The sequence below is a fragment of the Myiozetetes cayanensis genome, unplaced genomic scaffold (assembly GCF_022539395.1).
Source record: "Myiozetetes cayanensis isolate MyiCay16 unplaced genomic scaffold, myiCay2020 scf1, whole genome shotgun sequence".
Taxonomy (NCBI): domain Eukaryota; kingdom Metazoa; phylum Chordata; class Aves; order Passeriformes; family Tyrannidae; genus Myiozetetes; species Myiozetetes cayanensis.
The window spans coordinates 22,292,576-22,318,752 of NW_026086604.1; the positions used below are offsets into that span (position 1 = coordinate 22,292,576).

Genomic DNA, 26,177 nt, shown 5'->3' on the forward strand with positions numbered 1-26,177 from the left:
CCCCCCGGGCGGCCAAGATGGCGTCGGAGGCCGCCACGGAGCTGCTGTTCCTGGACACGTTCAAGCACCAGAGCGCGGAGGTAAAACGGGGCGCGGGGTCCCTGCTCCCCTCGCCCTCTGTCTCTTCTGCCCGGCTGCTGCCCGAGCCGGGGCCTCCGCCGGCCGCGGAACCCCCGCTGGGGGCGGCCCGGCGGCGGCCGGGCGGGAGCAGCCCCGGGGCTGGGGTCGCTGAGGGGCCGCCTCGCCCGGCCCGGCCCGAAGCCTCGTTCGAGCCGCTGTCCGGGCAGCCCGAGGTACCGCCGGCTGGGGCGGAGCGAGATGGGGAGGGAGCGAAGATCTAAAAGTGACAGAGAACAGAGGCGAGCGGGGAACAAAGGATAAACGTGCTTGGAAGAAGGCGATAAGCCGATAGCCTGGTAGAGGGCTACACCCGGCCACTTGGGAGGTTCCTGATGCTCTTGTATAGCTGATGATGAGAAAAGGTGTTTGTGTGTTTGTGAGATATTCCCTTAGATTTATGCAGTCCGCGTGCATCACGCACAAATGAGTATTTCAAGGTTTTTTTGGCAGTGGGAGACTGCGGAAATATTCCACTTCGAGGCCATTGGGATCCTGAGCATTCTTGAAACTGTTAGTGATGCAGCAGGTTTGCCCAGGGCTCAGCCTGTTGTGCTGTTCAGGGAGGAAGAAAGGGACCATTACGGGAAAATGATTGTGTAGTGTAACGTGACAGAGATGTTACAAAGTCATAGAATATCTTGACTGTGTTCATGGACAGGTGTTAGAGGAAGAAAATTGAGTATTTGGAGCTGATGCTGCAATCAGAAGCAGGTAAAAAGTTATTCAGGAGCCTTTTCTAGCTGTCAGGATCAGCTAGGTCGAAATGTATTTTTAATTCTACTGTTTCAGACAATGTTAGGCAGAAAATACCGGCCACTGCTGTTGCCCTGGGTAGGAAACAGTAGCCACTCCTGTTCCCCTCCAGGACAGTGTGTTTGCTTGTTGAATGTTTTTAATCAAGTACAAGGTTTTCTGGCACTTTCATTCCTGCCAATGACATTTTCTAAACCTGAGCCATACTGAATTTTTATTAGAGAAAAATACAAAATGTATTTTACGAGTTCCTTAAAAACCTTCTTTATGTTGTGCTAGTTCTTCAACTAAGCAGATCATGAGTCTTGCCTTGGAACTTGTAGTTCTTGAAAACCACTGCTGTGTTTTTGAATAAAATTAGTTATTTGGCTTAGGTATTCAGTTTACTAGTGTTGAGCAGTTCTGATGTAGGTTTGTTTTTTTAAGTGTTTTGTAGAGAAGGTGGATTGGATTCACTTGCCATCTCGATGATGTTAATGCGTGGCTGTCAGGGCATAATCCCTTATCATTGAAGGAGGAATTTGTCTTTATTTTGAACAATGCTCCTGGGGACAAAAGCCTCCCCAGCATCCCTTCCTCCAGAAATCTGGATCTCCCACGTGACACACAGACCTGTTTTAGAGGCAAAGTCATGGGCCCCCCACCACCCTTGCTCCTTGCAGGCTGCACTTACCTGATTCCTGTTAACGGATCTGTGCTCCCCATCCTAGCAGGATTCCTTCAGTTCCAGCATCCAGCTTTAATGTCAGCCCTTAGGCCAAGGTGTTGTATTTGTGGGCTAAAAAATGTATGCATAGATTTTTCTTATTAGATGGCAGTAATATGTGCCCAAAAGCACATCTTAAAAGCTTTTAAAAACTCTACTTGTGCCTATTTAATTGCTTATTGGCTTTCTAAAAATCTTAGTACTTTCTTGCCCTCTGTGGGGTTAATTTGCTTTCTGATTTGGTGAAAGCGATGTAAATACTGACTGCAGTTTTCACGTTTTAAATGTTCATTCGTTAGTTTTGTTGGTAAATACTTGGTCAAATAATTGATGTGTGTGTACTGTTTTCTGAGCTTATATATGGTAGAGATGATGGCTCAGTAGAATAAGACCTAATACAGATAATTTAGTGAGAGAAGACTTCCAGTGTTAATTATTTGGTAGCGGCTACATCGGAGGTCACTGTGACTTTATGATTACTTCTTAGTTTGCTCAAACATCTTTTTGGATTGCGTACGAATTCTTTATACTTGCTATTTCTGTGTGGGAAATAGAAATGTTATTTGCAAAAGGTTTTCAGATGTTGTTGCAAAATTGGAGAAATAAACATCATATGGAATTTTTGTACAGGTCTAGTGAAGGAGATTTACAGTGTCATTATAATTTCTAGTATTATTGTAATTTGAAATATTAAATATAGTAATTTGAAATATTAAATTTGCTGGTGTTTAAAGTTAAACCACTTGTACCTTCTGTCTGAAAAAACCAACCTGTTACACTACCTTTATTTGCAAGAATCTTTTAAGTGTGTAGTATGTAAATGAATCAGTAACAGTTTCTATAAAAAATACTGTTAAACATATGAAAATAAGATTACATACAAACCCCCATTTTTCTGTCTAACAGTGTTTATCATTTACAGAATTGAGTTTTATTAAGATTGCAACCCTAGTTCCTTTAGTAAAGGCTATGGCTACGTTATGTTGTTTGCATTTTACCTTTCTCAGACTTTGTTTGTTCTTTGTTTTGTAGCAGAGTACCAATATAGACGTAGTTCGTTTTCCATGCGTGGTTTACATAAATGAAGTCCGTGTCATTCCTCCAGGAGTGAGAGCTCACACAAGTTTGCCTGACAACAGGGCTTATGGGTGAGTGAAAGGCACTGGGTACCTGAGTGAGGAACACCTTCCTGTTATTTTTTTTTAAACTTCTATGTCTCGATAGACCCTTCAACATAAAAATGTAAAATGCATTTATGTGTTTGCTGAACTTGTAAGTATTTTTGGGAATTACTTAAACAGTGCAGTTTTGTTTTTTTTTTTTCCCCTTGTTAGTCCTGCTTACTCTGATAAGGAGCTCGACTAATCTAGCTTTTACTTTTGTTCTGTTTCTTAGAGAGACATCCCCACATTCATTTCAACTGGACTTGTTTTTCAACAATGTCAGCAAGCCAAGTGCCCCTGTGTTTGATCGGCTGGGCAGGTAAGTTCTTTCAAGATTAGTGCATGACTTCCTGAGAATTTTTGTAGTGCAGAAAATCCTGTACCTCCCGTGATTTTCATGTTTGGTTTGGATATTACTAGTTTGTGTGCTTACCCTTTTCCTCCAATCTGTATGGGAAGACAGGGTTTCATGCTTAAAGTAAGAAAAGTTTTTGTTATTTTTAAACTTATATATACTAATGAAAATAATTTTGTAGAAATAAGTGATTTTGCACTCTTGCTTTTATCTGTATGCATTTGTTCAGTGTTTTATCATTGTCTTATGAGTTTAGTATTAGAATGTTCTATTTCTGTAAGCATGCTTTATATTAATGAAAAAAATGACTTTGTATATTTTATTTAATAGCCTGGAATATGATGAAAACACTTCAATTATTTTCAGACCCAATGCAAAGGTAATGCAATGTGATTTGAATTTCCTCTTCTTTTCCTCCGTATCTGTCATTTAGGTGTAAATGTGGTCACATGTGGTGTTTCATCACTGTGTAAGGCATTTATTGTTTAAAACCATATTCCAAAAACTGCCTGTAGTTAGATACTCCTTACTTAAAAGTCTTCTTGGTGGTTCATTGTTGTTGTTGTTTTTGGTTTGGTTGTCTTTTTTTATAGGCTGTAGTAGATTAGGGATCTATATAGGCAATAGGTATATTGCAAGGAATTTAATGCTTATAGAGAAAGATTTTTTTGTTGCAATAATTGATGTATTTAAAGTTTGCTCTGTTTTCAAAATGTGGGGTAAAGACGTATTTTAATGTTTGGTTTTCCTCCTGGCCTTTATGCAGATATTGATACAGTGATATTAAAGTAACTTCTTTGAAGTTGTCTTTTAAGTGCCTTTTTTTTTCTTTTCTTTTTTTTTTTTTTTTAAAAACCCCAACAGGTCAACACGGATGGATTGGTTCTTAGGGGGTGGTACAACTGTCTGACCTTGGCAATATATGGCTCAGTTGACAGGGTAATAAGTCATGAGAGAGAGTCGCCCCCTCCACCCCCACCTCCACCCCCACCTCCCCAGCAACAGCCTGGTTTGAAAAGAAATCCAAAACATGGTGAGCCTTGTGAGAACACAGAGACTTTTTTTTTTTTCCCCTTAAATCAGTGTTGTAATATCCCATCTGAACCCCAATTCTTTCACATTTTAGATTTCACTGGCTTTCATTTTTGCCCTTGTCCCTTAGTTTTGTATTTTCTTTCAGACTTACATGGAGTGGTTTCAAGTATATTATTATCCAGTGCATTTTGAGAGTGGGTTACTTGATCTGTTGCTAATTACTTTCCATGGTCAAAATGCACTTTAATTTCTGTGAACTCATGAAAATGTAGATGACTGAAATATCAAAAAAGTTATTAGAATAGTATTAAAATCATACCAAGAAAGTTTCACAGTCATGATTTACTTCCCTTTTTTAACTTTGTAAAGTACATTACAGAAGAGTGTTTGCTTGGCATTGTTTTTAGAATGGCCATGAATAGAATCCGTGATCAAGTTTTGGCTTCAATTTTGGCGTTAGATTTAAAATTAGAACTATCTTGTTCAAAGTACGAGTATTAGACTGCAAAATTTGAATACTCTGCATAGTAAAACCAGTTGTAAACTGTAAAAGCCAGTTGAGTAAAATGTAAACTTTTTTTAAAAGCAACTCAAATATAAATGGTTGAGTTACAATATGGCCAGTGTCGTGGCGGTTACCCATGAAAGTTTTAAACCATTATATATATAAATCAGTATATTAAAAGAAATTGGTAGTGTTTAATAAGTGACTTCAGAAAGCTGCCTCACCTACTGCAGATGCAGAATAAAGATTAAATAAGAGCTGGGCAGTGAAGGTGTTCCCTCGTCAAAAGCAGCACTGAAAACAAAAAAATTTCTGCTTCTATTCCTGTGATTCCATTAAATGCAAGTTTTTTTATTTTCATGATAAATATAGTTGATGGAGAGAAAGAAGACCAGTTCAATGGCAGTCCTCCAAGACCACAACCAAGGGGACCAAGGACACCTCCAGGGCCTCCTCCTCCTGATGATGATGAGGATGAACCTATGCCGGTGTCAGGTAGAATGAAAACAGACTGTTTTTTGTTTGCTGCACATCACTGCTTAGAGGAGGCAAGATTTTGTGTTCCTGCCTGGTGTCAAGTTTCCTATGTGCTGATATTCCTGCTGGACAGATTCAGTTTTAGGAAAGGAATTAGAAAAAAAAAATCTGTTGGCTGCGTTAAAGTATTATTTTAAAAGTTAGTAGATTCAGACTATTGGCTGTAGACCAGTACACTGTTGAAACATTCTGTTCATATTTTATGTAAGTGTTCTGTTGACTCTGCTATCCATTTGTCCTTATCCATCCTTCTGCAGCATCTGCCAAGTTCTCTGGTTGCTCTATTGGTTAAAAGTGCCAAGAACCTTTTACATATTTCTTCATAGTCTTACTGAACTAAGTGATTGGTTTTATTCAGTCAAATCACCTGAAGGTTTAAGATGCCTTTTTTTGTATCTCCAATATATGTAATGCAAAATTCTAAAACATACTTACTGCCATAAAAGACAATAAAATGATTCTATAAATATACTAGCAAAACAAGGGGCCTGAGGAGAATCTCCATCCTTTATTGGATGCAGTGTGATACAGAGTGACAAAGATGCAGGAAAGGCTGAGGTACCTAAAGATGTCTTTGCCTCAGTCCTTAATAGAAAGACCACTTGCTCTCTGGTTACCCAACCCCTGAGCTGGAAGACAGACACAGGGAGCAGAATGAACCTCCCATAATCTAGGAGTGAATGGTCAACCAGGTGTGTGGGGCCAGATGGGATCCACCCATGGGCCTTGTGAAGGCTCTGGAGCACAGTTGTTATTGAGGAGTGGTTGAGGGAACTGGGATTGTTTAGCCTGGAGAGGAAGAGGCTCAGGGGAGACCTTACCATTCTCTAAACTACCTGAAAGGAGGTTGTAGCCACATGAGGTTCTGTCTCCTCCCAAATAAAAGGAGCAGAGGAAATGGCCTCAAGTTGAGCCAGGGCAGGTTTAGCTTGGATATTGGAAAAAATTTCTTCACTGAAAGGGTGGTCAAGCATTGGAACAAGCTGCCCTTGGAGGTGGTTCTGTCATGATCCCTGAAGGTATAGATGTGGCACTTAGGGACATGGTTTAGTTGTGGACTTGGCAGTGCTGGATTAATTGGTTGGACTTGATGATCTCAAAGGTTCTTTATCATTAGATTTCAGAGAAGTACTCTTATTTCTGAAATTGTATATATTTTTAGTGGTTGGGGAAAAAGAAGATGATGTGGACCATAGAGAGGATTACTTTGAACCCATTTCTCCTGATCGAACATCCATTCATCAAGAAAGCCAGTACTCTGATGATGGAGAAGTGGAGGAAGATCAACCAGAAGAAGGGGATGATGATGATGATGATGTGGATGTTGAGGAGGAGGAGGATGAGGAGGAGGATGATGATGATGATGGTCATACGGTAGAGAGTATTGCTGATGAAGAAGAAGAGGAAGAGGAGGAAGATGAAGATGAAGAAGAGGGTGAAGAGGAGGAAGAAGGTGAAGGTAAGTGAAATTGTACAGAGTTAAGGAAAAAAGAGAGGTTTATCAGATTTTGATGGCACTACCATTACAATGACTAGGTGCAAAGAGAACTGGATATGTTTCCATTGGTTGCTGCCCCATTGCCTGCCTATGGTTCTGACATCTCTTGAGAATTAATATTTACTCCTTTATAGTAAAACTTCCCATTCCTTTCTGTAAATAGAAGAAAATGGATACAACTTGTATGGGTGAGAGTGAACATTCGATCATGTTATGTTTTGTTTAAAAATATAGTAAAGTGGTGAAAGAAATTATTTCTTAATTTAAAACCAAATGAAGCTATGTAATAGTCAGTTGTCATCTTCCTGTATTATTTAAAATTCCTGCCAATGCCTGTGAGAATTTTAGGTTAGAAGTTTTATGATAGATGCAATCATAGGAAGAAAATTGGGCAATGTTCTTTTAGTAAAGTTACACTTTTTGCTTTATACATTCTTTTAAATGTCTCCATAATTACATTAAAAACCCCTATCAGCTGGGGCTTTCACTTATATCTGGAGAGAGAAGGCTTTTTGTGTTTAAGTGTGTGATTGTTTTCTAGCCAGTAATATTTGTATTGAAGAAGCTATTACTTTGAAAGTATTCTCTGCAGTTATAAACACATTTATTCTTAACTGAATCTTTCTCTTTTTAGGAGATGATGGCTATGAGCAGATTTCAAGTGATGAAGATGGAATTGCTGATCTGGAACGTGAAACATTTAAGTATCCAAGCTTTGATATTGAATATACTCCTGAGGATCTGGCATCTGTGCCTCCTGTGACCTACGAGCCTTTTGAAAAGGAGCTTGGACCTCTTTTATACTTCAGCTGCCCTTACAAGACTGTATTTGAAAATGAAGTTGGTAAAATAAAGGACCAAGACCCAGAAAAAGAAAATTCAGGGGCAGTGGAAGCCTCAGTTAAATTAACTGAACTCTTGGAATTATATCAAGAGGAAAGGGGTGCGAAGTGGGTCACTGCATTAGAAGAAATTCCGAGTTTAATAGTAAAAGGATTGAGCTACCTGCTGGTGAAAGACACAAAGCAAGACTATATTACCCAGCTAGTAGACTGGACCCTGCAAGCTTTAAACCTTCAGGTGGCTCTCAAACAGCCCATTGCTTTGAATGTTCGACAACTCAAAGCTGGGACAAAACTGGTATCGTCATTAGGAGAATGTGGGACTCAAGGAATAACAGCACTCTTGCAGGCAGGAGTTATTAATGTGTTATTTGAACTGTTGTTTGCAGATCATGTGTCGTCCTCCCTTAAACTTAATGCTTTTAAAGCTTTGGACAGTGTCATTAGTATGACTGAGGGAATGGAAATGTTTCTAAGAGGTGGTGTAGATGTACATGAAAAAAGTGGTTATCAGAAACTCCTGGAACTCATACTGTTAGATCAGACTGTGCGAGTGGTTACAGCTGGTTCTGCAATTCTCCAGAAATGTCACTTCTACGAGATTCTGTCAGACATTAAAAAGGTGGTTGATCAGTTGGCAGAGAACACACCTCCTCTTCCTAATCACACAGAGCCAGAGCAGGACCAGGACTTGGCAGGACTTGAAAGAACCAACCAAGAATATGAAAATGATGTGGAGGCTCCTATGGACATGGATCATCTTTTGGAGTCCTCTAATATAAGCGAAGGAGAGATAGAAAAACTTGTTAGTCTTCTTGAAGAGATCTTCCATTTGATGGAAACTGCTCCTCATACAATGATTCAGCCACCTGTGAAATCTTTCCCAACCATGGCACGCATTACAGGCCCTCCAGAAAGGGATGATCCTTACCCTGTCCTGTTTAGGTATGGCAGTGGCAAGTTCATTTTCTAGACTGTATTTCCTTCAGCTTGGTAGAGATATATTTCAGGGGTGAATTGATTGACTAACACTTTTCTAGGTATTTCACTTTGTTCTTCGTTGGAGGATTCTGGATTATGCTTATAAAGTCAGAAAGTTTAAAGTTAATGTACCTGTTATTTTTTTGGCTTTCAATCAACCTAGCTGGCATATAACGAGAAGTTAACCTCTCCTTCCTGGTGCTGTGTTTGTACTTGAGTTACCTTCACAGATCTGCCCAGTTGTGCTAGCTGCTGTCCCATTTGAAAATGCTTATAGATCTAGAGTGTTTTCCCTTTGTTGTCTAGGAACACGTCTATGTGTATGGATAAAACAGGTCGGGAATCTCTGTCTGCATGTCGAGGTGGCGAGATACAAGTCAGCCTCAGTTCGAAGTCATGCAGTTGTGTCAGCGTCGCTCCCTGTTTCACAGCACAGGCAGAGGAGTTGAGGCCTGCCTGCCTTCAGCCACTTCAAAGATCCCACGAGTTATTTCCCTGCTAGCATGTTTCTGTCTAGAAAGTGTTTCTCTGAATGCTAGCAGGTTTCTTTGATGGTAGAGGTGTAGGTCATGCCTGAATGTATCTAGAGGCAAAGAATCTCCAGAAACTGTCTCTCTGTGCTATGATGATTGATTTCTTAGCACATTTAAATCACTTAATGCGGCATTGATGATTATTCAGATGCAGCAAATTTAATAAAATATAATGTGCTACTTTGTAGAAAAGGTTTAGGGTTTTTTGTCTGGGGTTTATTTCTTGTAAGTATTATAGCAATTATGTTTTATACGGTTGACATTTTGTACTACTTCGTAATTAATTATTATATCTCGAAGTCCACAGAGCAATAATTACTGAAGCTAGGAGGCATGTAATTTTATATAATGTTTTTGTGCAATGTTGACAGGTGATTGTAATATTGATTATTTTCCTGAGTTTTGTTTGTGTTTGTTTTTTTTTTTTTTTCAGGTATCTTCACAGTCACCATTTCTTGGAATGCATTACTTTGCTACTGTCTCTTCCAGTGACAGGTGCACATCCAGGTGTGCTTCAAGCTATACGAGATATATTGCGTTTCCTGGCGCAGTCACAGAAGGGTCTTCATTTCTTTATTTCTGAGCATGAAGCAACAAACTTGTTGGTTAGAGCACTTTGTCAGTTTTCTGATCCCGAACAAGAGGAAGGACTCCAATCGGATGGTGCCAACGAGGATACTTTTGCCCTGTGGCTCCTGCATTCAACACAGACGTTACAGTGCATTTCAGAGCTGTTCTGCCACTTCCAGCGGTGCACGGCCAGCGAGGAGACCGACCATTCAGATCTGCTGGGAACACTTCACAACCTTTACTTGATCACTTTTAACCCTGTAGGAAGATCTGCTGTGGCTCACGTATTCAGTCTGGAAAAAAATCTCCAAAGTCTTATTACTTTAATGGAGTACTATTCCAAAGAAGCTTTAGGGTAATTTAGGCATTTTTGTATTTCCTTTAGGTTTTTCATTGTAAAAGTATCTTTTATAAATAAGTCAGTAAATCTAAAATATTTTTCTTTTAGATCGTGATGTTTTTAAAAACAAAACATCTAAGTACAAGAATGTAATAGAACATCAGGTCTGTCATTTGTAATCAAGTACTTAATACCCAAAATCTTGGTAGATCATCCAAGTAGTTGTTGTTTTTGGTAGATTTTTGGTTATATGAAAAAAGTCAATAAGTAGGTAGTTTTCATTAAGCATAAAATGTTGACATAAAACAAGACAAAGATTTGACTCAGAAACTAGATATTGTACACTTCTCTGGGATTCTTTGCATTCTTTTAAGTGTAAATACAGACACTGTTTGGACAGGCAGTTGTACTACTTTGGATAGCAGTGCATTTAAAATGAGATTTGTAAAACAGACAAATAAGTATGAAATAAGTATGAAGTCAATGTACAAGGAAGTGCTCACTTATCAAAAAGCATAGGTGAAAATTGTTTGGGGGCTTTTTGTTGATGAGTATATGAGCAATCCTTGGTGAAGGTAAAAGTTCTGTAGGTAGATTTTTAGGAGTCAAATAATGCAAATCTAACTGATAGCCAGTTGTATTAGCTGAGATCTAAAGAAAATCCTTATTGTTGTTCCAGAGACTCAAAGTCTAAGAAGTCAGTTGCTTATAATTATGCCTGCATCCTTGTTTTGCTGGTGGTACAGTCTTCCAGTGATGTCCAAATGCTGGAACAGCACTCAGGGCCTTTGCTGAAGCTTTGTAAAGCAGATGAAAATAACACCAAATTGCAAGGTACAGTATGTGTCATTATCAACTGAATTGTTTGAATGTATAGAAGAAACCTTTTATGTGTGGATAATTGGTGCTTTACAGTCGTCTGGGTTGGATAATGAAATTCCTTCTCCAGCTGCATCTGATTAGTTGAGTCACTGAGATAATGTGTAATTTTTTTTCTCTTAATGACAGTTAAATAGGAAATTATTTATAGTTAAATTATTTCTCAAGCAATACTAACTACCATGAATTTTTGATAATTACAGGAAGTTTGAAATTACTTCTGTGTTGAAAATAGGAGAGAAAAGAGGAGAGTAAAAGTGGACTAACTAGTCAGTAAACTGACTCTTATTTTTGTTGTTCACTGTTGCAGTTGTTGTGGTTTAACCCCTGCTGCCAGCTAAGCACCACACAGATGTTTGCTCACTCCCTCACCCTCCCAGTGGGATGGGGAGGAGAATGGGGGAAAAACAATAAAAGTCCTGGGTTGAGACAAGAACAGTTTAATAATTGAAATAAAGTAAAATGTCATAATAATTATATTAATGATAACAATAATAATAATTGTAATAAAAAGAGAGAAAGAGATAAAACCCGAGAAAACAAGTGATGCACCATGCAATTGCTCACTACCTGCTGAACAATGCCCAGCCCCTCCCTAAGCAGTGGTTGGCCCCATCCAGCCAACTGCCTCCAGTTTTCATACTGAACATAACATCCTGTGGTATGGGATACCCCTTTGGCCAGTTTGGGGCAGCTGTGCTCCCTCCCAGCTTCTTGTGCAGATCCTCCCTGGCAGAGCATGAGACACTTGGAAGTCCTTGACTTAGGGTAAGCACTACTTAGCAACATCCAAAACATTATGTGTTATCAGCAATATTCTCATGCTGAATCCAAAACACAGCACTGCATCAGCTAGTAAGAAGAAAAAAAGAACTCTATCCCAACCAGAACCAGGACAGGGATGTAGTTGTGTAGGATCTTAACTAATGAATAATCCTGGGACTGTTTTCTGTCACCAAGGCCAACTGGCATGGAATAGTCCATGTTACCCTGTTACTAAATCTTTTGACCTCCAAGCTGTGTCTTGGTGTGTTCTTGGCTTGTGTTGACTCACTGATCAGTCCTGGGTCACTTGGAAAAATCCTGCTGGGGATTATTTTGGCACATGAACGTTGAAGCTGATACCTGGAGTTGTGCTCTGCACTGCCTACTTGACACATGTAGACATAACAATAATTTCTTCCAAAACTTAAATGCACTGAAAGAAATCAGAATGCTTCGAAGTTTTAGTTTAATTCTCTTCTCTGCTATGCCTATATTTCTTTGTTCCTCACCCAGTCATCAGACAGTTTCATGAGAAGTGGGGCTAGTTTATTAAACTAAATCAGTCTTAGAGTTAATGAGTTGAAAATTGAGTGTTCGTGTTGACTTGAGTAATTTTGTCTGCAGACATGGCATGTATTGCCTGTTCTGAAGTCTTATTTTTTGGATACTTTTTAGCTGGCTACAGCTGCACTATATGCCTCACAAATTTCACACTTGGCCTCAGTACCTATTGTGTAAATTACATACATTTTGATTGAAAAAGATTTTATGTTCATAAATTCACTGACTTAAGTTTTTTTTTCCCCTCAGAGCTCAGCAAGTGGCTTGAACCTTTGAAAAATCTTAGATTTGAAATAAATTGTATTCCAAATCTTATTGAATATATCAAACAGGTTAGTAAAATACAGTTAAGGTGCTATCTTATAGTTGTGCCCTATAAGCTTGAACTTTTGTAATTTGATATTTTTTCCTAGATATGTATTAACGTCTGGTATTTAAAAATGTATACAGTTATCCAAAACAGATGTTTTTATTACAGCTTCTGATCTAGGCCAAGTCTTGCACTATTACATTAATTGAAAGCAAATCTAATTAAATATGTGATGCAAAGATCCAGTTATCTAAATCTTTTTGCTTCCCATAAATCCACAATGCAAATGTTGACCCTTCTGTTTTTGCTTCTGCCTTATTTGTGACTACTTCCCAAAATGTGGGATAGTTGCACTTAAATTTTGTGGCATACTTACAGTAACTAAATATTGAATTTGAATACTAAGCTAGTGGTGTACTCATGAAGTCCTTCCTTGTAATATAATTTTTTTTTTTTTTTAATTTTCCCCTAAAAGAATATTGACAGTTTGATGACCCCAGATGGAGTTGGTCTTCCTACTGCACTTCGTGTTCTTTGTCATATTGCATGTCCGCCGCCTCTGGTAGAAGGTAACGGTTAACAGATGTACTGGTTAAAGCACAGACTGTGGTTTTTTGAGTTTTGTACTTAAATGTGCATTAAGCACAACTGTGGAGAAATTAGACAGAAATGTTATTTGTTTTCTGTACAGGTCAACAGAAAGACCTTAAATGGAATCTTGCAGTTATTCAGCTCTTTTCTTCTGAGGGAATGGACACCTTTATCCGGGTACTGCAGAAGCTGAACAGCATACTTATTCAGCCTTGGCGACTCCACGTCAACATGGGCACCACACTCCACAGGGTTACTACCATTTCTATGGCCCGCTGTACCCTTACTCTCCTTAAAACAATGCTAACAGAACTCCTGAGGGGTGGATCTTTTGAATTCAAAGACATGCGTGTTCCAGCAGCACTTGTTTCTTTACACATGCTCCTGTGCTCCATTCCTCTCTCAGGCCGCTTAGACAGCGATGAGCAAAAGATTCAGAATGACATTGTTGATATCTTACTGACTTTTACTCAAGGTGTTAATGAAAAACTTACCATTTCTGAAGAAACTTTGGCGAACAATACTTGGTCCTTAATGCTGAAGGAAGTTCTCTCTTCAATTTTGAGAATTCCTGAAGGCTTTTTCTCTGGGCTTATACTGCTTTCAGAATTGCTGCCTCTTCCACTGCCCATGCAGACTACTCAGGTATAACTTAGATTTATTTAGTTTTTAAAGAAATTTTTGTATGTATAAGCTTAGACCATTTTCATAGTTGTGGAAAAAACAGATGTGTGAAAGGATGAATTGAAGTTGTAAAGCATTTGTGTTCATATAGATTCTTTGTAGATTGGTCTTTCTCGGCAGAAACAAAATTGGTATTAGTTGGAGCGTTTTTCTTAAATTAGCAGTCATGTTATTCTTTCATTCCTTGGGAGTATCTAGACTCCCATTCTGTTATATAAATTATATAAATAGCCTTTGAATTTAACCCTGAATGCCAAACTCTTGGTGTATTAAGGCTCTCCTTTCCTTTGTCATGGCTCTTGAATTTGTGATCTGTAAGTAAGCATAAAAGCATAATGCTCCTGGAGGAATACCTAATTTGCTGGAATTGTGCCCTGTCATTTGGTTTTAATAACGAAAATGGCATTCCATGGTTTTGATGAGGACAGTACTTGGTCTTTGTTAATGTCTTGTGGCAGAATTTAGGTTTTATGATAAAAGTTGAAAGGAGAACCCTCCTGTCCTGTTTCTGCAGGTAATTGAAGCACATGACATTGCAGTGGCACTGAACACCAGGAAGCTGTGGAGTATGCACCTCCACGTGCAGGCCAAGCTGATCCAAGAGATCGTGCGATCCTTCTCCGGCTCCTCCTGCCAACCTATTCAGCACATGTTGAGACGTATTTGTGTCCAGCTGTGTGACTTGGCTTCACCTACTGCTCTTCTCATCATGAGGACTGTATTGGATCTGATTGTAGAAGACCTGCAAAGGTATCTTTGTTTTCTGTTGCAAAGATTTCTTTAATAAACTGTTAAATTCACCTTGGCTCTGGGCAGTAGATTTAGCACCATGACAATGCTTTCAGCAATATTTTTTATTCATTATGGACATACTGTGTCCTGGTAATGCTCAATGTTGCCAAGGAACCACCAGCTCATACCTCTTAGTTTTGATGTAGACAGTTTCATGTTGTATGTTCACAGTAAGTATTTTAGGAATATTTTTTTTTCAGGCTGCCCCTGCAAAGCCTTATCTTGCCTGTGAAGTGCCTTTAAGGATCTATCTCACATTAATAATAAAAAGTAGGCCAGTAAAGTTTGCATACTGGGCTTACATATATGTAGATGTTTGTAAGATAGAGGAAATCGAACACTACAGATTCAGAGGGTTTTGAAACAATAAGTACTGCTTCTTTAAAAGCATAATTATCCACATAGATACTGTTTCTACAAAACCATACATACCTCTATAGGATTATGTACCCTATAGTATGCATAGTAGATTAGTTAATTTATGATGCAACCAGAAGTTCTTTAGTGAAAGTTGAGCAGTTTTCAAGAGTAAATGAAACTGTAAGTTTAAGTATGTAAACTCGGTGGGGTTTTTCTTAAAATGCAGAAATATGACTTCTGTAATGGTTGTTTTTGTAGTTTTTGAGATCACTTTAAAACAGCTTTTTCAAGGCGTGTTGGTATCCTTTCAGCAACACAGAAGAGAAACAGTACACCGGACAGACCACTCGACTGCTTGCTTTAGTGGATGCCCTCGCTTCACATAAAGCTTGTAAAGCAGCTATTTTGCATCTTATCAGTGGAACTACTAAAGGAGATGAAAAGTATGTAGAGGTTTTCCAGGAGCTCTTGGCTTTGATGCGATCGGCCGGAGACAATGTCACTCATCAGCAGTGCGCTGAATATGTAACTTCCCTTCTGCAGTCCCTCTGTGATCAGGTATTTTCTATATTTAGTGCATAATGTATGTTTTCAATTGTAGGAGACAACTTAAATGAGGTTATTTCTTACATGCCTGCTTTATTTCCAAAAGGGAAAAAAAAAAAATCAACGTTGTTAAAACACAGAAATTAAAAACTTACATGTTTGGCTGCTTTGGCAGACTTGCTGTCTTGTTGCTCCTGAATGTAAATACTTTCATTTTATGTGATGCCTTCTGCATCATGTGCATTGTTTTGGTAGCTCATTAGAGACCAGAAACTGAATGACACAAAGATTGCCTGTCCCCTCAGCTGAGAGAGGGATGTCATTTCTTGTGGGCCACTGACAGAACTTGAGTTGTCACTGTTCACCTCTTGCCTAAATAAATACGCATCTCTTAGTTGTCTAACTGAAACCTCTTGAAAATGTGTTCCAAATATAAAGATATATAAGCTATGCTGTTACTGTAGGAGTCCTCCTCTAATAAAGGTGCAAGTTACTAGAGAAAGGTAAGAGATGTTATCTGAAAATTGATTCACAGGCTAGCCCTGTTAGTTTCTCCTTAGTGTGTACATAGATTTGCATGTCATTATTTGTCCCACTAGTGCATGTATTTATTTGATTTAGTGCTTACCCACTTACATGAAAGACATTTGGGCATTGTTGGTCGGTAGAGATAATCAGCCATTTGCATATAAACTAGATCTCTCTGCCCATGCAAATTAATTTGAAAATCAGTCTTGTTTTATTTAATGTAAAATGTGGAGGTGACAGGTGGACCTTAAACTTTCTGGGTGGTGTCTGCAGCCTCTTAATTTTCATAGAACCACAGAGTCACAGAATATCTCAAGTTGGAATGAACCCATAAAGATCATCAGGCCCAACTCTGCTCCTTGCAGGAGTATCTAAAACTAAACCACATGACTAAGAGTGTCATCCAGATGTTCTCTGAACTCTGACAGGCTTGGTGCCACAATCACTTTCCTGAGCAGTCTGTTCTGATAACCAACCAACCAGCCTCTCAGTGAAGAACCTTTCCTTAGTGTCCACCTGAACTTCCCCTGATGCAGCTTCACTCCATTTCCTTGTGTCCTGTTGCTGGTTACCTGCCCCTCCCCTGTCCCCCCAAGTCACTTCTAGTCTGCAGTGAGGTGACCCCTCAGCCCTTCCCCAGGCTGAACCAGCCAAGGGACCTCAGCCACTCATGGAATTTTGATCCATGTTTTGAGGTTAAGGGACATTTTGACTACCTAGGCAAGAAAATATGTATGTTATTTAACGACTGTTTGGTTTTTATTTGTGGCTATGCCATCATATTTCACACTTTGAAGCTTTTATGTTTTTTTAAAATAAATAATGATTTGTAATCCTTAGCAGAACCAAATAAAAAGGATGCTCTAGGTTAGTATTTTACTGGTCAGTAATAACTGAGATACAGGAATAAGGTGATAAACCAGTGCCTCTGACTTAATGTGTGGTTTATAGTTAGTGCTGGTATACGGACCGCATTTTTACTATGTTTGTAATAATCATTCTTCTAGGATATTGCACTGATTTTACCAAATTCATCAGAAGGCTCTGTGTCTGAATTAGAGCAGCTTTCCAACTCCTTACCAAGCAAAGAGCTGATGCCCTTAATTTGTGACTCTCTGATGGAAACATTAACCAATTCTGAAAGCAGTTACAATTGTCTGCTGACATGTATCCGAACAATGATGTTCCTTACAGAGCATGACTATGGCTTCTATCACTTAAAGAGGTGAGGTATTTTATGATATCACTGGCAGCTTGAAGTTGTTAAAAAAATTGTGCAGTGCAAAATCATTTCCTACCCGATTTGTAGAACATGTTGAGGATAAAGCACCTAAACTTCTGTTTCTCTTTGGGGCCTTCAGTGTTTTAGTCAGTATTTTGGTCTTCTTCACTTGAGATTTTACCTCTGAATCATTTCTGCAGTGTGCACACAGGAGCACTTTCTTTTAAGAAATGAACAAAGCACTGAAAAAAAGTTTGCACACTCATTTCTCTACTCCAAGGCTGAGGATTAGAATGAGGTATAGTGCTCGTGTCCTTCCCTTTTGAGACATCCAGTAGTTACAGCTCTCAACTGGGACACTGGAGGGCTGTCTGTAATTCCCTCTATTTTGAGAGGGTTCAGTTTGCACTCCCCCTGAGTATTCTGACCTCCAGGCAATTAAGGCTTTTGAAATGAGGACTTTTTTTTTTCCCCCAAACTATTTTTGTTGACTCCCCTAAGAGAATATATATACATGCATTGGACAGTATTGTGTTGTTTTGACACCTAATTCCTTGTCCTGTATTTGGACCTGTTTCTGTCTACTGAAGGTGAGGTGCAGAGGCAAGGAAGTTATGATGTTCACAAAGAGAAAAAGGAGCCTTGTTGATAAAAGGATGTTAAACCCACTCTTAAGTAGTGCTGTTAGACTGCAAGGAACTGTACAACCGCAAATGAAAAGTGAGCTGGTTATGGATGCTGCTGTTTTTACGATTCCATATGTCCAGCTGCCAACTTCGGTGCACAGCCTTGCTATTTCTGTGTTGATGTTGCCTTTGCAGTTTGTTTTCTGCAGTTAGGCATCATGGGATGCAGGGAAAGTGTAACAGCAAGCATGATCCTGCTTTATACTTAAGGCCCTCGTGCAAGTGAATATTTCTGTACTTCTGTCCCTTTTCTGCCAAAGACGAAAATGTAATTTCCTGCACATTTTGGAGCTAGTACATACAGTTGTATATGTATGGTCTGAAATACCTAGCAGACAGCACTGGTGAAACGAACAGTCTTGTTCAGAGAAAATAGTGAAGCTCCAGCTTTGTAATCAAAGCTCAACTTGATAATTGTAAAATTTATCAGATTTACTTTGCATATATGTGGTTTTCTTATAACAAGTTACAGTGGTACAGTCACAATGTATGCACTAATGAAGTATTTTCTCTCTTTTTAAAACAGCTCTCTAAGAAAACACAGTAGTGCTCTGTACAGTGTGTTAAAGCGAGTAATAACTAGTTTTAGCAAGGACACAGGTGAACTGGCCTCTTCAGTTTTGGATTTCATGCGACAGATTCTAAACTCGGATACTCTGGTATGTACTGAATACTTCAATTCAGCTGCATTTCTCTGAAATGTGCAGTCTGAGACATGTTCAGGAACAGTTATTTCAGAAAGCAGTTGACTATGGAGATTGCTGTGTAAGCCTTTTCCATCAGTAGTGTTGGTGCCATGTTTAGTTTTTAATGAAATCTGTGAAAGCTGGGCAGAATAAATGTTTAGTAAGTGGTCTTTTTTCAGTAGGAAGAAAGGCATATTGGTCCATATTGATTTCCTAAGGGAATAGCATTCTGTGGTGTCCAGGTTTTAGATTCACAGAATCCTGTTAGAGAGTTGCTGTATTGCTATGTAGTAAAGAAAAATATTTGTTAAGTCTCAATATGATACAAACCTGAGCTTATGTAGGAAAGCATTGCATTTATCTTGGTGCAGCATCTAAACTTGCCTAGTGAAGTGTCCCTTGTTAAAATAATTTACATCATATGTTTTTAAATCAAGAGATAACTCTTGTTTTGCTAAATGTGCTCTAATGCAAGTTTGATTTTAAGGGGTTTGCAGTCCAGAAGTATCATGAACACTTATGTGTACTTATTTCCCAATTGTCAAATATTTCAGGGATGCTGTGGAGATGACGGAAGTCTTATGGAAACAGATGCATCCCATCCAGGCAGAACACTGGGTCTAACTACTGCAGAGCTAAAGCATCTACTGCAGAACAAAGAAGAAACCCCAGAAAATCTGCTGCTTGATCTGGAGAAACATGTTATGGTACAAGAATTTAAATAACCAAGTTGATGTTGAGGTCTTGTATCTGAAGGTGTTTTTAAAGCAGTATGAACTATCCCTCCTTAGTGAGAAGGATGTACAGTCCTTGGCATACCTTGCATAATTGGTAATAATGCAAAGGTCTGCAGCGAGAGCAGGATAATCTCATGCCTTGGGAGCTTTTTTCAGATGTGACTGGATAAAGTTCTGGCTGACTAGATCTGGCTTTGATGATAGTCCTGCTTCAAGGGTGTGTGGAGGGGATTGGACTAGAGGACATGCAGAATTCACTGCCTCCAACTCTTCTGCAATTCTAATTGCAAACTTAACTCTAATATTCAAATCTAATCCTTTGTAACTGATGGCAGCCATGCAACAGATGACTAATTTAGAAAAGTTCATGAAACAGCTGTTCCACAGCCTGTTGGTCACAAATGCTTTTCCAGTGCTATATTCCTTTCTGTCCCTTCCCTGGCTGCCTACATCTGTGGTGAGAGATGAAAAGCTGCAACTGTTCTGAATGAGAAATAGCAGGCACTCAGAACTTTGGAATGCTCTAGCTTCTTAAACAAAACCTGGGGCAGTGTCTTCCTTGGGACTGTTAGGGAGGTTACTGCGCCAGTTGGGAATGAAAATCAGAACATGCATGTGGTGACATGGCTGGTCTTATACCACACTGAGGAGCTCTCTGCTCTTGTTTGTGTATTCAGGTGTCTTAGTTTCCCTATTTGTGCTGGAGAGTCTTTCTGTATAGTACCATCCCCCTTTTTTAATACTTAACCAAAGCATATTTTCTTCTCTGAGGAGAGGAAAAAGTTGACTTGTCCTGTTTTGACACAGGATCGTTCTAAGGAAGATGATGGCCTCGAATCCTTACTGGACAACATTGTTGGAGTGAGGCAGATGTTGGAATCAGCGGGTGATTCTTGTCCACTGAGCGACCAAGATGTAGAGCCTATTCTTTCTGCACCAGACTCTCTTCAGAATTTGTTTAACAACAGGTAAAATCATTACGTGTGGGAGCATTCTACTGTGATTTACTGAACAAAATGCAGTAATTTATGCATGAGTATATTAAAACCAGAATCTAAACATCACCATTGTCACTACTGCCTGCTAGTCCCGGTGTATTTAGTGTCATGCAAGTATCAAGGGTAAGGCAGCAACATTCACCTCTTCATTCTGTAGTGCTGTGAACGCTTGCAGTCGGTTGTAGTTCACATCCAAACAGGCATTTGGCAATGTTCTGTTGCAGGACTACCTACGTGTTGGCAGATGTGATGGATGACCAGCTGAAGTCCATGTGGTTCTCCCCCTTCCAGGCTGAAGAAATAGACACTGATCTGGATATGGTAAAAGGCTTCATTACCAGAACTGAAGTGGATTTAAAAACAAGGGTTAAACTGAGTCAGCAGCATCAGAAAGTCATGGCCAAGTGGTTTGTTTTCCTGAGCTCACCCTTCTAAATTGACCCAGATAGAGGGATTGGCATTTGTTAAGGGGCTATCAAATGCCTTCAGATTCATCTGGAAGCAGGCACAAAATTGGGACCTTTTGCAGTGCTCTAATGCAGAAATCAACTTCTTTAGGGAACAGTTGTGTTACTCCCAACCTGCTTTTTCATTGATGATGGGCCTTTTCAGCTACTGCTGTTAAATGTAGAAAAGAATGTGGTTTATTTGCTTCTCCTTGCTTGTCTTCTGTCAGTCCAGTAATCACAGAGCCTGATAGCTACACTTTTAATATATTTTTTTTTAAATATTTGCTCTAAGGTAACAGAAGTGAAAAATGGCAGAAGTAAATGAAACTACTTGCACGAAAACCTTTCACAGTACTTGAAACTTTAATAATCTAAATTGTAAAGCTAATTGTGAAAAATATACAATAGCATCCCTCTTTTTTTTTTTCTGGAATTAAGCAATTGGCATTGTCATAATTTTTTAAGTGAGAAATTATTTGTTTCTGTTGACTTCATTGCCTTCACTTGTTTTTAGTTTTACTCTTCCTGAATTTACATGCAGAGATACTTGTGTTTTAATTGCTTAAGCAAAACCCAAACAGTTGATTCCTATATAAAAGTGGCATTAATAAATTATAGGACTGTAGCTTAAGCAAGAGAGTTGCCTCACTATAGGTCATTTAGTGACAAGACAGGTGTTTCTGTTTAAGAGCTATGCCCCTCACTTTCCTGAGATTCAGAACTATCAGGACAATTTTGCAGCAGCTCTGCTAATTTTGTTGTTGTTGTTGTTGTTACTGCTGCTCTTTGTTTTGAGCCACACTACAGAATTAAAAGGTAGAGGATGGAGCTTTTTTGCTCCAGAAGGACCGAAGCCAAATATCCTCCATCCTTGTGCAGCATGTTTTCTTCTTCAGAGGTGCTAGTAATGACTGTTGTGGTAAAACTCAACTCTGTCATTGCAGGTAAAAGTTGATTTAATTGAACTGTCAGAGAAGGGCTGCAGTGACTTTGACTTGCAAGCTGAATTGGAGAGATCATTTTTGTCAGAACCATCATCTCCTGGACGCACAAAAACCACAAAAGGGTTCAAACTCGGCAAGCACAAGCATGAGACTTTCATAACTTCAAGGTAACATGAGTTTAATGAGTTGACACTGTGTTCAGCACTTGATTTGTGTGTTCTAAAAATGTTAAATGCTTTTCAAATTGCATCTCCAATATGGAGAATGCCTGACCTTCAGTATGAATACAGTTTTACATTAACTAAATAAATCATGGTTTGTCGTGACAGTGGGAAATCTGAGTACATAGAGCCTGCCAAGAGAGCTCATGTTGTGCCACCACCAAGAGGAAGAGGCAGGGGAGGATTTGGACAAGGAATTCGGCCGCACGATATCTTCCGTCAGAGGAAACAAAATACAAGCAGACCGCCCTCCATGCACGTGGATGATTTTGTTGCTGCAGAGAGCAAAGAAGTGGTTGCTCCAGATGGGATACCACCAGCCAAAAGGCCACCAAAGGTGTCACAGAAGATTTCTTCACGTGGTGGGTTCTCAGGGAATCGAGGAGGACGAGGAGCTTTTCACAGTCAAAACAGGTTCTTTACACCACCTGCTTCTAAAGGTATGTTGGTTCCATGTTGGAACTGGAATAAATGCATGCAAAAAATGCTTCAGTAACACTAACCTAATTTCTGAGCAGTGAATTGTCCCTGGTGTGAGATGTTCCTGAAGCAGTATTGTTGAAGTAAGTTGTTTGGCACTGGAAAAGGTTCTCTCGAGTTCTGTGGAATTGAGACAAGGCTGTGAATTCCTATGATGCTTCTCTCTCCCTCTCTTACAAAAGGAGTCAGCTGTTTTAGCAACTGTTGGAGTACTTCTCTGCATTTTTTGACATGGTAGTTCCTGAAATCAAGCACCACAGTACATCTCTGGGTTTAAATGAGGCTTTGGAATAAAAGAAGTTCCCGACAAGAATAAGATGCAGTTTTCAGTGAACCTGCAGATACTAGCTTCAGTATTTAAGTTTCTTTCATATATAGAAAAGGTTGCATCCCTTTCTCTTCTATAATTAGGGCAAGTTCTTGCAAAATAAAAGCAGAAAATACTCCCATTTATAAAGTTATAAATAGTAGGATTTACTTTACCCCAAAACATGAAAGCATAGAAGTCTGTCTTAATACACTGGATAATGTCTTTTAAGCTTGAGTTCTTGCCTGATAAATAGATATTTCTCACCCATCTGTGTAGAATACAGTAACTTGTAGACTTTGACTTAGAATACTGAGGGTATGTTAATGCAGAATATCTTTATCTATCTGAATTATGTAAATATTATCTTGCCACCTTGAGTATTGTGAAGATTGAAATGGAAAAAATCCCAACCAGTGACGTTTGCTGAACCATGTGTGGGTTTTTCTCTCCTATCTAGGAAATTACAGTCGTCGTGAAGGCACTCGAGGATCAAGTTGGAGTGCACAGAGTACGCCCAGGGGAACCTACAATGACAGTAGAGGTGGTCAAAGCAATTTTAACAGGGGTCCACTGCCACCACTGAGACCATTAAGTTCAGCAGGTACATGGTATTCATATGGGCATCGAACTATAGAGAATTCCTTGAATTTCATTTTTGCTTTACAAATGAAACCATGCAAGGATGCTGCAGACACCTTGAAATTCAGCAAATGTTTTAAGCATATATGAACGGTTGTCACTGAGACTGTGTCAGATACGTGCTTTCGTACGACCCGCCCTGTAACCCGTAAAACTTGCTGAATTGAACACTTGATCGCAGAACCTAATTGTGCGTTCAGATTTTTGCCATTCGGTTCTCTTCGTACCCACATGGCAATTGTAGCGCAACTCAAGCAGAAATGCTTGCCTAAGAGAAAAGTGAAAGTTAAGAGGAGGAAACAGACGCTGTTTGTATCTCATCTCGTTTTTGTTCCTTACGCTTTCGCAGCAGCTTCTCCGCCTAGGGCTCTTCTTTTTTTTTTTTTTTTTTTTCCAACTGAGTATACTTTTCTTTGCTTTAAGGCTACCGACCGAGTCCTCGCGATCGTGCTTCCAGAGGCCGCGGAGGAATCGGACCGTCTTGGACAAGTGCTAATAGTAGTAGCAGTGGTGGCTCGAGAGGAAAGTTTGTTAGTGGAGGCAGTGGAAGAGGTCGTCATGTACGTTCCTTCACACGATAAAATGAGACCTAATGGTGGAACAGCCCAACCTTGTGGACTTCTGTGAAGACGACAAAGAAAGCAGCGTCACTAAAGGACCAATTCAGAGTTTCTGGTATCTGGAGGACACCAAGAGAATATTTTTGTCTGAAGAAAAAGCTTTTGTTTGATACAAGACTTGAAATTTCAATAAAATTCGAGACTTTTTGTGTACAATTGTAAATTTTTTTTGTTGCCTTTGGAAGAATGTTTCGATTTTTTTGTGGATTTCAGTAGACAATACTCAGTAAAGCAACTCTTTGAGTTGAGACTTGAAGGACTTCTAAAATACTCACTGTGCCAAAAGAAAGGTACAGGTGTTTTGTGTGTGACTTATTACTGCAAGAAAATTAAAAAAAATATATGTGTAAGGCAATTTTAGTTTTCTTTCTCTCAGGTTTAGAGCCATTAGCCCTTTCTCTTCCTTTGTTTTGTTTTGTTTAGCCAGCCTGAGTTATTAATGAATGAGGCCCATCTGATAGCAGGTGAAGTAGCAGATGATAGAAGATTGACTGAAATTAAATCTGTGAAAGAACACAAACGTAAATGTAATTTATGTAGGTTTAGTTGTACATCTTGGGTAATGTGATTAGAAACTTAAGATCCCACACCAGCTAAAATGAGATTAAAATCTGTCACTGACTTCAGGGTGAATAAGACAACATTCCAGCACTTACTTTACAACTCCAGCTCATGCATTAGGAGCACAAGTGTTATTTCACTGGAAAGCAGAATATGCTTTGCAGTTAAAAAGCAAGATACCTGTACCCTTAAAGGCCTGGAGTTAATTTGTTACCTGCCTCTCCTCTGACTAACACAGTTGAGGAGACTGCAGAGACAGGTGTATACACTTAGCAACCACACAGTGCGGCAGCGATGCTAAACCTTCCCCTTGAAGAGGTGGTTTGGACTGTTCTTTCTGCAGTTAGACTGAGAAAAACTTTGAAGAGTAGAAATTCATAAAGAACTGTCACCACTAGATTCAGTTCTGAATTTATTTTCATATTGAATTCAGTGACTGAAATAAGGTTTACTGTTTGCATTCCTCTGGGCTCCATGGGTTTCACAGAATTAACGGATTCTCAGTAGCCATTTATTGCGGTTTTGGATGGGGTGAGGGGTGGTGGCCTTCTCTAAAGGCAGTCTTTGCAAACAAGCTCCACTGTTAGACTTAGCGAGCTCCATTTTTCCCTTGCGCTTTGGTCTCTTGACGTTGCAGAAGTGCTGTAAGGGGGTCTTGGTCTACTTAAATAAGGCCCAGTTGGAATGTTCGTGTTTTACATAATTTTGACTTAATTTGGACAGCTTGTCTGCCTAGACTCATAAAATTTAACAGCCTATTTTAAGTGTTTCTAAAGTATGGTAATATGCTAAATTGATTTTTTTTTATTATTTTTTAAGCTTTATACTGCGTGGATAAATTAAGTAGGTTTTTATTTGAACAGAAGACCCCTGTTATCTGTACTTCCTCTGTGTGGAGACTCTAAAATAGTGTCCCATTGCCTGTGAGATGATTGACATAAACTATGAAAGTGGGAAGTTTCCCTGAGTTGACTGGGTGCACCTGAAGGGAACAGTAAGAGTTCTTAAAGGGTTTAATATTATTTAAAATAACATGAAAAGATTTGGATTGAAAGCCAAACAATTTTCTGAATGGTAAAATAATAGATGTAATTTTACTGATAATTGTAATGACTCAAATGGGTGGAGCTCTCACAGGCATTACTGTTATTAATGCTATTTTTTTAAGGAGCACTGCATAAATATTTTTAAAGCTGACTCACTCCTTTAGATCATGTGTTTAAGGTTGTTTTATTTTTTTAGAAATTTTACTGTTTTGGAAACTAGCAGGGATATGAATCATTTGGTTTCTGTCAGGGAATTTGAACTGAAAAGTAAAGTGTCAAGCATGGAAAAATATGTAAATATTCAGTACTGGTTCTTCAAAGTTTAAAATATATGGCATGTCATTAGTAATTTTCAAACTAGGAGGAAATAAAGGGTTGGTTAAATTGATGTATGGAAGCTCTGTAAATTCAGTTAAAAAAGAAGTATATGTGTATCATGTTTCTGTTGGCTTTTTTTGTTTTGTTTTTGTGTGGGTTTTGTCGTCATTTTGGTTTTTGGTGGGTTTGTTGTGGTTTTGTTTGTTTGTGTTGGTTTTTGTTTTTTGTTTTTTGGTTTTTTTTTTAAATAATTTAGTTGTGTGACCCTTCAGTGCAGCGTGGTTCCTTTCATGGATAAATCCAACA

The 26,177-nt window shown here is 39.0% G+C and overlaps 1 protein-coding gene across 1 annotated transcript; it reads left to right on the forward strand.

The window, feature by feature from the left end:
• On the forward strand, positions 1 to 25,941 carry VIRMA (vir like m6A methyltransferase associated). Its single transcript, XM_050316733.1, has 24 exons — positions 1 to 80; positions 2,612 to 2,727; positions 2,975 to 3,061; positions 3,428 to 3,476; positions 3,962 to 4,130; positions 5,010 to 5,132; positions 6,337 to 6,633; positions 7,307 to 8,459; positions 9,462 to 9,953; positions 10,618 to 10,772; positions 12,393 to 12,475; positions 12,929 to 13,022; positions 13,145 to 13,689; positions 14,243 to 14,478; positions 15,192 to 15,438; positions 16,962 to 17,179; positions 18,389 to 18,521; positions 19,103 to 19,255; positions 20,093 to 20,253; positions 20,508 to 20,604; positions 21,677 to 21,843; positions 22,006 to 22,337; positions 23,145 to 23,288; positions 23,750 to 25,941. The coding sequence occupies exons 1-24, from the start codon at positions 18 to 20 to the stop codon at positions 23,905 to 23,907; spliced, it is 5,472 nt and encodes a 1,823-aa protein (XP_050172690.1). The 5' UTR covers positions 1 to 17; the 3' UTR covers positions 23,908 to 25,941.
• The last annotated feature ends 236 nt before the right edge of the window (positions 25,942 to 26,177 follow it).